Source organism: Mesoplodon mirus (assembly GCF_964341445.2).
Source record: "Mesoplodon mirus genome assembly, chromosome: 13".
NCBI lineage: Eukaryota > Metazoa > Chordata > Mammalia > Artiodactyla > Ziphiidae > Mesoplodon > Mesoplodon mirus.
This window is the reverse complement of record NC_138989.1, coordinates 9781555-9794104: the sequence shown is the minus strand read 5'-3', so window position 1 is coordinate 9794104 and position 12550 is coordinate 9781555. Positions and strand designations below refer to the sequence as shown.

General features: G+C 37.7%; 1 protein-coding gene across 12 annotated transcripts in view; it reads left to right on the top strand.

Annotated features, from left to right (window-relative positions):
* The window catches only part of ATXN2 (ataxin 2), a 134690-nt gene that overhangs the window by 31637 nt on the left and 90503 nt on the right, over positions 1-12550 (top strand). For all 12 annotated transcript variants that reach the window (XR_014295781.1, XM_082641222.1, XM_082641220.1 and 9 more), the window contains exons 2-5: positions 1548-1584; positions 3385-3444; positions 3925-3996; positions 4573-4723. Coding sequence is in view for 11 of the 12 variants with exons in the window: in XM_082641222.1 (XP_082497348.1) it covers positions 1548-1584; positions 3385-3444; positions 3925-3996; positions 4573-4723 (320 nt within the window). In the remaining variant the exon portion in view is untranslated. The remainder of the gene's footprint in view (positions 1-1547; positions 1585-3384; positions 3445-3924; positions 3997-4572; positions 4724-12550) is intronic.

Sequence of the window (12550 nt, the reverse complement as noted above, 5' to 3'; positions counted from 1 at the left end):
ATAAATAAATAAAATCTGTTTGTCTTTGGCTGCAGACTACAAATAAATAGAAAAACAGTACATTCAAATGGTATTTGAAAGATGTAGAAATTGGGTTAGGCTTTATTGTCAAGTTTATTCCTTGTGATACAGTGTCAGAAAGGCAACTTAATCTAGAAATGAAGTCTATACTTTGGATCACCTGGTTTAAATACCAGCTCTACTGCTCTTGAACTGGATGATTTTGGTCAAGATATTTAGCTGCTAAGGTACAGTTTCCTTACCTGTAAAGTAGGGGAGAGATTTGACATAATGCTTACTGTAGTGTCTGGTTTTTCATGTTTTATAAATGATAAATTATTGGTCATATTCCTTAGACTTTAGGAATTTCTCTGTCTGTGCCGTGTGAGAGGTAGAATGTTAGAAGTGGAAGGAACCTCAGGTGATTTGACTGAAGACATTATTTTCTTTCTTTCTGTCTTTTTTTTTGGCCATGCCACAGGGCATGTGGGATCTTCCCCGACCAGGGATTGAACCCGCGCCCCCTGCATTGGGAGCACGGAGTCTTAACCACTGGACCACCAGGGAAGTCCAAAGACATTTCCTTCTAGATGAGAGAAGGTAGATGAGAGTTGGAGACAAAATCAGCTGACATCGGAGTGCTAATATCAGTACTGCTTTTCTGAGAAGGGGCATCATTCATACTGCTGGGCTTTTTCACCTGAATTGTGCTTCTCTTTGAATGTTTGAAGTTTGTGGCTTTATTTGAGTGTTGTGATTATTTTATTAGAATGAGATTCCAATACTGTTACTCAAGAGTAACTAATTTTACTTTATTAATTTTTTTTATCATTTCATAAAGGGCCTAATTTTTTCCATTAGAGCAAGCCTTACAGTGTATTATGTTTTCTAAGTTCACTTGAAAATAGAGTTCATGTTACTGGAAATTACTTGACAACTGATGTTGGTGTACTGCACTGTTTCAGAGGGAGGGGTTTGGCAGGGAAAGGCACTTGTTATATAGATCCTGACAGAGGCACTTATTATTTAAAGTGAAAGTTCTTTGAATGATTCAACTTATTTTCAGATGTCTATCTGCAGTTGTAAACACAGTACCTATTTTTAGAGGTGAGGGAAAAATATGGGCAGTAACTTGATGTTAGTCAAATATGTCAGTTAAATCAGGAATAGAATCTATATTTTGCTCCTGGGTAGCTTTTTATAACAGAGTGAGTAGTTACTTTTGGAGTAGAGATTATTATATTTGGTATTGGTTATTTCTTTAAATAGGTTGTTTTTATTTTTACTTTATTTCATTTTGATTGTGGTCACATTTCTTTCCTCCTCCCTCCCTCCCTCCCTTGACCCCTACCTGTTCTGGGCCTCTGAGCCAGCAAAGCACAGCAAGAGTCATACTTATGTAGCCTTTATACTTAATATTAGATGAGCCCTCCCCACAGATAGCCTGTGTGTTTTTGGATGGAATTATAAGATATTTTAAATTTGAAAAAAAATTTTAGCTTGTTTAGCCTGTTGAATTTCATAAATATAACATTTAATCTTTTCAGAGGCCGAAACAGTAGCAAAGGACTGCCTCAGTCTACGGTGAGTAACTTTAATGCTACTTGTTTGGAAAAATTGATAACTAAAATGTGATTTCTAAACCACAGACCAAAAGCCAAGGCCAAAAAATAATAAATAAATTGCCTTCTCAGATAACCTTTGCAGATTAATACGGTTAGCTGTAAGACCATTAGCTATATCTGTTGGATTTTTTTTTTAATATAAATTTATTTATTTATGGCTGTGTTGGGTCTTTGTTGCTGCTCACAGGCTTTCTCTAGTTGTGGTGAGCCGGAGCTACTCTTTGTTTGTGGTGCGTGGGCTTCTCGTTGTGGTGGCTTCTCTTGTTGCGGAGCATGGGCTCTAGGCGTGTGGGCTTCAGTAGCTGCAGCGTGTGAGCTCAGCAGTTGTGGCTCACAGGCTCTAGAGTGCAGGCTCAGTAGTTGTGGCACACGGGCTTCGTTGCTCCGCAGCATGTGGGATCTTCCCGGACCAGGGCTCCATCAAACCCGTGTCCCCTGCATTGGCAGGCGGATTCTTAGGACTTCCACCTGCCACCAGGGAAGTCCTATCTGTTGTTTTTTAATGATGACTCCATGTGTAAAATGCAGAATTATCTGTAAATTATATTTTTATTTTTCATGCTTAATAACAACTCATTTGTTTTATAAATGACTAAAGGCAAATATAAATGATTAATGAGATAAATGGAACACTAGGAGTGGAGTTTTCAAAACTTTGGGTTTTGTTTTTGAAATAATGTGCTATCTTTTATTTCTTTCATTTTTCTCCCTTGGAAAAGGGCCTTCTGGTTTTAAATTTTGGAACTTTATCAGTGAGATTAAACTGGGCACAAAGGACAGAAGGTGCAAGTTCCACAAGATGCAAGAAATATAAATGAGAAGCTGTCACTGTTTTTTGAGACTTCACCTATATTGTGGATAGATTTTCTTCTTTAGAATCAGGACACATGCTTATGTAGTGTGTAATAAGGAGTGATGTGGTTTATTAGACCTTAGAACAATATCATTGATTCAGATATGCTAAGAGGAGATAGTCAAGGGTCTTCTACAGAGGTTCCCCTTCCACCCCATTTATTTTATTTATTTATTTTTTTAAGCATAGGATTGATTGATTGATGGCTGCATTAGGTCTTCGTTGTGGTGCACAGGCTTCTCATTGCAGTAGCTTCTCGTTACGGAGCATGGGCTGTAGGCACGCAGGCTTCAGTAGTTGTGTCTCGTGGTCTCCAGAGCTCAGGCTCAGTAGTTGTGGCGCATGGGCTTAGTTGTTCCGTGATATGTGGGATCCTCCTGGACCAGGGCTGGAACCTGTATCCCCTGCATTGATAGATGGATTCCCAACCACTGGTCTACCAGGGCAGTCCCTACCCTATTTATTTTTTAAGGTATATTTAACCCTATTTAGTGTACAGTTCTGTGAGTTTTGATGTATACAATTGTGTAACCACCACCACAGTCAAGGTAATAGAACAGTTTATCACCTCCAGAAATCCCTCATGCCAGTTTGTAGTAATCCTACTCTTCAGTCATGGACCTGTCTTCTGTTCCTGTGGTTTTGTCTTTCCTCATATATGGAAGTTCACTTTTGCTTTTTTGTATCATGTATAGTCAAAACATTGTTAGTTGTTACGACTGATTTCACTTTTGAAAACTTACACTCCATAAGGAGGCAAAAGATTGTAGTAAACCAAATCTCCCTGTAATGAGTGTAAGGTATTATAAACCTAACTAAATATTTTGTAACAAAAGAAGTGTTAACTTTAATATATATACAAAGATAAATAATGAGTGCCAATAATGTTTTTTCTTAATATTCCAGATTTCTTTTGATGGAATCTATGCAAATATGAGGATGGTTCATATACTTACATCAGTTGTTGTAAGTTATCAGAGTATTGGGGAGAAACTGCCTTGTGAGTGGAATAAAATAATTTCATGAAGTTAAAATGTGAATGATTCTCAAAGTAACATTTCTTAGGTCATGTTTAATCAGGACGATTTAGAAAACAGATGAGAACTCTATTCAAGCCATTGCAACTCACTATAAAAGCATTCTTGTTAACCCTGCTGTGTACGAAATAATGTTACTAGTTGATTGTCTTCAGTGTATTATTTTGTCACTTAAAAAAACTGGAGTCAAAAATACTACATTTCACTACTTAAACTTATATTGCAGACTCTGAGCAAGGCCTCCTGAAGAATTTTGAGAATTTGGTGTATTGTTAATGTTTTAAAATTTTTTATTATGTCAGTGGTTACCTATATGTTGAATGAAGCTATTAAACAGTAAAATGAAAGCAGTTACCCCCATGAATGCATAGCACAGTGTTCCTTTGATAAATTAATTGTGTGTTTTTAGGGATCCAAATGTGAAGTACAAGTGAAAAACGGAGGTATATATGAAGGAGTTTTTAAAACATACAGTCCTAAGGTAATTTTTACTTTTTTTTTAATGTAAAACCCCTTGAATCATCAACTACTGTATATGTTTGTATGACTTCCTTGTAGTGTTTATTAGTTTCTGATTTAGCAGTTTATAGTTGTGAGGCAGGTATGTTTGTCATATTTTCATGCTTGGTACTTTACCTTTAATGCGCTTTTTAAAACCACTTTGAATGATTTCGCTCTTCAGTTTCAAGTACTGATTACTTTATAGAGGGTTTGTGTATTCAAAAAGACTTCTTGCTCTTTGTGCTTATTAAAATAGTTTTGCCTTTGCAAGTATTATGGACTAGAACAGTGATCTGGCGTTTCATTGTTTTCCTCTTTTCCACTATTGTGCTTAAGACAGGCCATGGTAGTAAAGACCAACTTTTAGATGAGAGGATTTTTGAATATTGGAATAGATAGTAGATCATATTTCTGAGAAAAAAGTATGATTATAAGGATGTCTTGAGATAATTTTTTACCAAGGCATATAAGAAATAGTACCTTGATGTGCTAAAGTATTCTTGTCAGGTTTTATTTTATAAATGTTTTGAATATTTACTTATGTTATTCTTTCTAGTGTGATTTGGTACTTGATGCTGCGCATGAGAAAAGTACAGAATCCAGTTCGGGGCCAAAACGTGAAGAAATAATGGAGAGCATTTTGTTCAAGTGTTCAGATTTTGTTGTGGTACAGTTTAAAGATATGGACTCCAGTTATGCAAGAAGAGGTGAGTTTTGATTTCCTAAATATGCTTCATGGTTTATTAGATATATTCAGGCAGAGACTCTCTGCACTAATCATACAGACTTCTCTTTTTCTTTCTTTCTTTCTTTTTTTTTTTTAAGAAATAAGGGCTTTTTTGATTAAGACAAATGGAAATTTTAATGCACTTTTGCTGGAAAATATATAAAACCTCGGGGGAAGATTTCTTGGTACTTTTGGTAGGATAAATAATGAGAATTTGTATTCTATTAAAAAATAGTTTGTAAAGAATTTTCTAAAGTTTTACGATCAAGAATGCTACTGATTATATTCAACTAAAAATTTATTGTCCCATTTGACTTAGTGTTTTAGCTTATATGTTTTTAGTTTTATAATGTTTAATACTTATAGTGTTACTATGCTTGTTCTATAAATACTTTAGTTTTCTAATTTGTAAAGAAATCAAAGCACAGGGCTAAGGGAGAAAGGCAGAGAGCTATGGATAGAAAATGATTGTCTAATGAAGTTAAAAAACGTAAAGAAGTAGAACACGTATACTGGAAGAAACATTCAGAGTATGGGACTATGTTTTAAGAATATAAAAGTGGTGATGTAGTTATGTTAGAATTTAGTCTGTTTCAGGTGTCTATTGAGGAGGAAAATATGGGAATTGCTGTTACTCATTTGGAGAGCATACTCTGCAGTATTGAGTTTTCAATAACACATTGAAAGGCTCTCCTGAGCAATTTTGAAATTGGTTCTAAAATTCTCAAATGATTTGTTTTGGGGTGGGGTGCAAATTCTGTAGTCATTTCTATTGCAAATTATAACAGCAGTTTTTGATTTTCATTATTCAGTCTATACCAACAGTTGTTTTCATTGTTGCACTGATTCTTCTATGCTGTTATTTAGAAATTACAAGCCTCCAGAAAGTTAAAGTCTTTCTCTTGGACCTCTTAATAAGGTTTTCACCTTTAGTTAGATTGCTTTTTCAGAAGCTAGCCAGGCTAGATACTCTGTAACTGCTTTTGCATTGCTGATGAAAGCACTGTGTTCTGATCTTGTATTTTCCTAAATGTCTGTGTCTTTGATTCACAACTCTTTGTCTAAGAGTCCTTCAGTGGCCCATACAAGGAAACAAGTCTTTTTTTAGTGACTGCCTTTGGAGTTGATTATGTTTATGTCCAGGAGCACAAAATTATTTATATTTATACTTACACTATTGAAGTATTTTACTGTTTTAAATTTAAAAAGTGACTTGGATCATAAGTCAAAAGGAAAAATAAAATTTTAGTTGAATTTATCACTTAGCACTCTGGAAAAAGTATTGGCAACAACAGCAACAGATGTTCCCTGGTCTATTGGGTACCCGGCCATTTAGCTAAAAACCATTCACAGTATGCTTTGGTTTTTGTTCTTAAAGGGAATTGGCATTTCCCAAGTTTGGAAAGGTAAATATTGCTTGAAGACATGTATGGTATCCATCCCATTCATTGATCCTGTTAAAAATTAATGTCTTTAAATTTTTACTTTATTTTGTTTACTATTTTATTATGCCTTTATTTCTCAGGTAATTTGTGTTTATTGTCGAAAGCCAAGAAAATGCAAATCAGAGCAACAGCTTTGACAGCGTTCAGTACACTCATAAGGGGATGGATGTATTTTACTATGTACATAAATAGTTTTTTTGATGAGGACATCTAGTAGTGGAGTAATTTCAGGTATTTTACTTAAAGACTGTAGTGGTTTAGTGAATTATACAATTCTGTCCAGTGCATAGTATCCTGAAAATAGTATTAAGTCATGTGTTTAGGATTTCAGTTCTCTTAATCCTGATTCTTAACACTACCCTGGCAGAAGTTGCCTCTATAAAAGTGTTATTTTGGAGATACTATAGAGAAAAATTTTTTAGAGTAATTAATTGGCATGATTTATTGTGAAAATTAAGGCACTTAGTACTGCTTTTAGATTTATATTATTTTTTGTTAAACACATACTCAGATTTCTAGTCTCCTTGAGTAAAGGAAGGAAGGATTTAACTAGTGATTCTTAGTGCTGGTTTCACATTTTAGTCTCCATGGGTTTTAAAAATTGCCGAGATCTCACTTTTGGTGATTCTGATTTCATTGTAATTAGCCTGGGTGAGGCTCTGAGTATTTGATTCTGAGGTGTAGTAAAGCATGTGAGCCATGAGTTTCATATGATAAGATCCTAGGAATGGCTCTGTTCTGGAGGTCATGAGGATTTGTACTTTCTTTCCTTACCTCACAGTGCCCTTTCTGTCTCAGAATTGTAGATTATCTTGAATAGTCCCCAGTGGTATCAGTTTGATACCACTTTGCTATGTTTTAAATGGGTAGATGGATTGAGGTGTTTTTTTTAAGGATTAATGGAAGTGAATGAGTGATAAGAACAAAAAAGCTAATATTACATCGTAGCTTCCTAAAAGAAGAGGGAAATTTGTTTCCTTTCTGAGCTTTTATCTTATAATTCTATTCAGTAATAGTACTGTCAAAATCTTAAGTTGATCATACGTAACTAAAATCAAGTGCCTATTCTATGTGTTGGACTCTGTGCTAAGCATTTTATGTGCATTTTTTCATTTAATCATCACAACTTCTTTCTGAAATGGGTGTGATTATTATCCACATGTTGTAGGTGAGGGAACTTGAGACATGATTAATTAACTTGATAAAGTGAGGACACAAACCCAAATGCTCTCTAACCTCAAGTCATGTTCTTAAACATTGTCCTATAGTGACATAAATTATGTGGTCTAATTTATTGTTTAGCTGAGCTGGTTCAGAATTAATCTGGATTTACCTTAAAGGATTTCACCACAAATAAAGCCAAAAGTAAAAAACAAAATCCTCATGCAGAATAAATATGCAGATTATTATATTCTTCAAAAATTCTTTTCCTTTTTATATGTTTGGCTTTCTTTTGGGGAAAACTTCTTAGAGTTAGTAAGGTCAGTGTGGCTTTTAAGTTTTTAATGCTTAACTTCATTGATTTTAATAAGGTTTAAAAGTCATTCATATACATATGCAAATGAATAATAGGCCTAGAAATAATTGATATCTTAGGATATGGTGAAAAAGTTTCATCTGACCTCTTGAATGTTGTACACATACCAGTTTGATTTATGGGCAAAGTGAAGAGTAGCTTTACATCTTACCTTGCAAGCCGTGGGTTCACTTTGCACATGTGTAATTAGAAGAGACCATTAGATTATCACTGGAAAATTAGTGTGTGTTTTTTATCTTTTATTTGAATTCCAGTGCAGACAGATCTGGGATGCTCTCATTTTCCCCTTTTCATTTTGCCATCTATTTTTTAGGGCATTCAGCTGACTTTGTATCTGTCTACCTTGGAATTGGCATATTGTTGCTACTCGATTTTTACTTGGTTTTCTGTCTCTTTCCAACATCCCTTTCTCATCTCCTTTTTTCCTTTATTCTCTTTCTGCTCTTCCTGTTGCTCCTTTATTCATATTTTGCTCTTTGATTTAATACCCCAACTCAGCTGTATTTTAGTTCTGTGGCTTCTCTTCTTTTGTACTTCCTTATTCCATTCTCTCTCATGCTTCTTTCTACTGCTTCATTTCCTTTGTACTATTCTCAGCCTGTAGAACAGGGATCAGCAGACTTAAAGCCTGTGGATCAAATTGACTCATCAATAAATAAAGTTTTATTGAAACACAGTTATGCCCATTCATTTATGCATTGTCTGTGGCTGCTTTAATGCTACAGCGGTAGAGTTGAATAGTTATAATAGAGACTATATGGCTTTCAAAGCCAAAAAATGTTTACCATCTGGCCCTTTATAGGAAAAGTTTGCCAAGTCTAGACCTAGATTATTTTCCCTACTGCATTTCAGCTATTACGGCTGTTCAAAAATACATATTGTAGCAGTTTTAGTGAAATAACACAGAACATATTGTGTCTCAACACTCATCCTTTGACTCTAGATTCATCTAGTATAGTGTAATTTCATCTAATTCCTTATTTCAAGTTAGATTTAGTCTTTTTTTGTGTGTGTGGTACACGGGCCTCTCACTGTTGTGGCCTCTCCCGTTGCGGAGCACAGGCTCCGGACATGCAGGCTCAGCGCCCATGGCTCACGGGCCTAACCACTCCGTGGCATGTGGGATCTTCCCGGACTGGGGCACGAACCCGTGTCCCCTGCATCGGCAGGCGGACTCTCAACCACTGCGCCACCAGGGAAGCCCTAGATTTAGTCTTAAGAATCACTTTTGCTTGCCAGCTCCTTTGTCACAGTAAGTCAAAAACCATACATGAGAAAATTGGTTATTGGGAATGCTCTCTATAATCAACTGTCCCCTCCCCCATCTACAGATTTATCTTCCCCCTTGCCATCATTGTTCTCTTTCCTTTAGCTTTAGTAGAGGAGATATCTCACTTCCTGTTTAATCCCAGCTTCTCCAGTCATGCCCTTGACTCTGTCCATTTTACCATTGCTGGGTTCTTGCTCTTTTATGTCACCTCTCTGTGTCCAGACTCTTCAACCTCTTCCTTTCCACTTACTCTTTCCCTTTAGCCTGACAACTGGTTCAAGTCCTTCTCATCCTAAAAAGGATCCCTTTTTATCTTGAATTCTTCTAACTACTGTTCTGTATTCCTTTCTTATCCAAATTTCTTAACTCGCATTTTCTACTGACTCCTCCCATGAGGAGTAGTAGTCTGCCTTTTATGCTCACAACTTGGAAACTTCTGAGGCTACCAGTAACCTCTAGTTGCTAGATCTTTGGGGCTGTTTCAGTCTTTACTGCTGCATTTGACACTGTTGATTTCACCCTCCTTCAGAAGCTGCTCCTCTGTTTTTCATGGGTCTTATTAATCAGTTCTATCCTGCTTTATTCTTGGGCTTCATTTCTGTCACACTGCCCTTCAATGTGTTTGTGTTCCCCTAGTGTTTCTTTTTTTCTTTTCTTATGACATGAACTTTTTTTTTTAATAATAATAATTTTTAAAATTGTAATTATTTGCTTGAGTGTCTCTGTCTCACTTTTTCCCACCCCTTTTTTGTTTGTTTGTTTGTTTTGGCCATGCTGTGCAACATGGTGGGATCTTAGTTCCCCGACCAGGGATCAAATCTGTGCCCCCTGCCGTGGAAGAGCAGAGTCCTAACCAGTGCACCACCAGGGAATTCCCTGACATGAGCTTTTAAGGTTTAGTCTCTTTAACAACTTTATTTATTTATTTTCTTTCTTTCTTTTTTTTTTTTTTTTTTTTTGCAGTACGTGGGCCTCTCACTGTTGGGGCCCCTCCCGTTGCGGAGCACAGGCTCCGGACGCTCAGGCTTAGCAGCCATGGCTCACGGGCCCAGCCGCTCCGGGGCATGTGGGATCCTCCCAGAATGGGGCACGAACCCGTGTCCCCTGCATCGGCAGGCAGACTCTCAACCACTGCACCACCAGGGAAGCCCTCTTTTTTTTTTTTTTTTAAATTTTATTTTTTTATTTTTGCCACGCCTCGTGGCTTGCAGGATCTTAGTTCCCTGACTAGGGATTAAACCCGGGCCATGGCAGTGAAAGTGCCGAATCCTAACTACTAGACCACCAGGGAACTCCCTTTCTTTCTTTGCCCATTGCTCTTACCCACATTTCAGTCGCTTATATACTCTCATAATATCGGCTATCACATAGAAGCCTCCTCTCCAGCATCTCTCCATCACTGCCCTTATACCATGTTGTATTATAATTAGATGTTTCTGTCTCCCCCATTATGAGCTCTGTGTGTATGGATACTGTATTTTTTTCATCCTTGGAGCCTAGTATGGTGTTTTGTCACACAATATGCTCTCAATATAAATGTCTTTTTTGGGGGGGGGTGGCTGCATTGGGTCTTCATTGCTGTGTGCAGGCTTTCTCTGGTTGTGGCGAGAGGGGGCTACTCTTTGTCACTCTGTATGGGCTTCTCATTGTGGTGGCTTCTCTTGTGGAGCAAGGGCTCTAGGCGCGCAGGCTTCAGTAGTCGTGGCACATGGGCTTCTATAGTTATGGTGCACGGGCTTAGTTGCTCCGCAGCATGTGGGATCTTCCTGGACCAGGGATTGAACCCATGTCCCCTGCATTGGCAGGCGGATTTTTATCCACTGCGCCACCAGGGAAGTCCCAATAAATGTCTTTTGAATGTATGAAATGAGGGCCTTCATATACTTTTAAAGAAGCAGTTTCATGCAAAGAACAAGAAAGCCATAAGCGGTCTTATGTCTACAGCCAGGCAGCAAATACTTACTGGGCTCTGTAATGTATTCATTGCTATGCTAATTGCTATAGACAGTACAGAGAAATTCAAGACCTAATATATTTTGGGTCCCTTTTGAGAACTTAGGGATGCTGTATACCCTCACCCTACACAAAACGCATATGCAGAGACTTCTACATTTAATTCCGTGGTGTTCACTGTTTCCTAGGGAGTTCATGTACTCCATGTTAAGAAGCTCTGCTCTAGGCATTTTCAGAGTTGGAGATACCAAAGCATGTGAAAGAATTCAGGAAAAATGGAAAGTTGAAATTGGTGACATTGAATCCCAAATGGAGTTCAGAGACATGAAAAATTGTGTATGTTGTAGTAGTTGGAGGAAGTCGGGTTGTGAATGTGTGATTAGAGAGCAGTGAGAAATAAAACTGCACAGATTATTTTATTCTGGTGTTGCACTGTTTTGTTTTCATGTGGGCATCCTGTATGTCTCTTAGGGTGGGGTCCTATGAGTAACAAAGCGGGATCTTTTCTGAAGGGCATGACATTAGGAATGCCATGTCAGTCGCTAAGGAAGAGGCAGATCCCAGAGCAGGATATGGCCTGAGAATCCTTAAATTCTGTGTTCCAGATTCATTCATGGGCGGTGCTCTGGTATGGCGGGGCCGGCCATAGCCTTGCAGCTGAGTAGGCACATTCTTGGAGCAAGGAGTGCAGTAGGTTCTATAGATGGGCAAGAGGTGCTAACATTGGACAGGCAGGCAGCTCTAAAGGTGGAGAAGTGATTGGGATCGACAGCCTGCCCTTTGGGCAGGAGGTAGGATAGGCCTTGTGGTAGGTAGGCAGGTGGTCTTGTGGCTGGGGGCTGTCTAGGAAGCTGAGCAGGAAAGCCCTGTCAGGGGGTTGTCTTGGGCTTTGGGAGTAGCTTTGGGAGTAGCTTTTCTAAGTAAGTCCATGTTCGAATGGTCTTCTGTTAAAACTGTACTGTTAGAAAGTTTACTGCCTCAACCTTGCTGTGGGCTAGTTAAAGAGGGATGTATGTCCATGCCAGGGCCAAATAGTAAATGGAGATCCATCAGCATTTACTGAGGCCAGTATGGAGGTGGCACAGAGTTTATTGAGATAAAAAAAATTAAACAGGTATGGTGGAACAGGTGATGGAAACCTAAACAGAGTAGTTTGAGGTACATAATAGGGAAGTGTTCCATGTTTATTAAAATATATGGTTTCATTTATTAAAATTTTATCTCTGTATGTTTTTAGAGCATACAGAAATTATCTGCTATATTCTTCATGTTTATAACTCTTCTATTTTTAGTTTTTCAAGGAACCTCCGTACTGTTCTCCATACTGGCTGCACCAGCTACATTCCCATCAACAGTATAGGAGGGTTTCCTTTTCTCCATACCCTCCAGCATTTATTATTTGCAGACTTTTTGATGATGGCCATTCTGACCAGTGTGAAGTGGTAGTTTTGATTTGCATTTCTCTAATAATTAGTGATGTTCAGCATCTTTTCATATGCTGTTGGCCATCTGTATGTCTTCTTTGGGGAAATGTCTGTTTAGGTCTTCTGCCCATTTTTTGATTGGGTTGTTTGTTTTTTTGATACTGAGTTGTATGAGCTG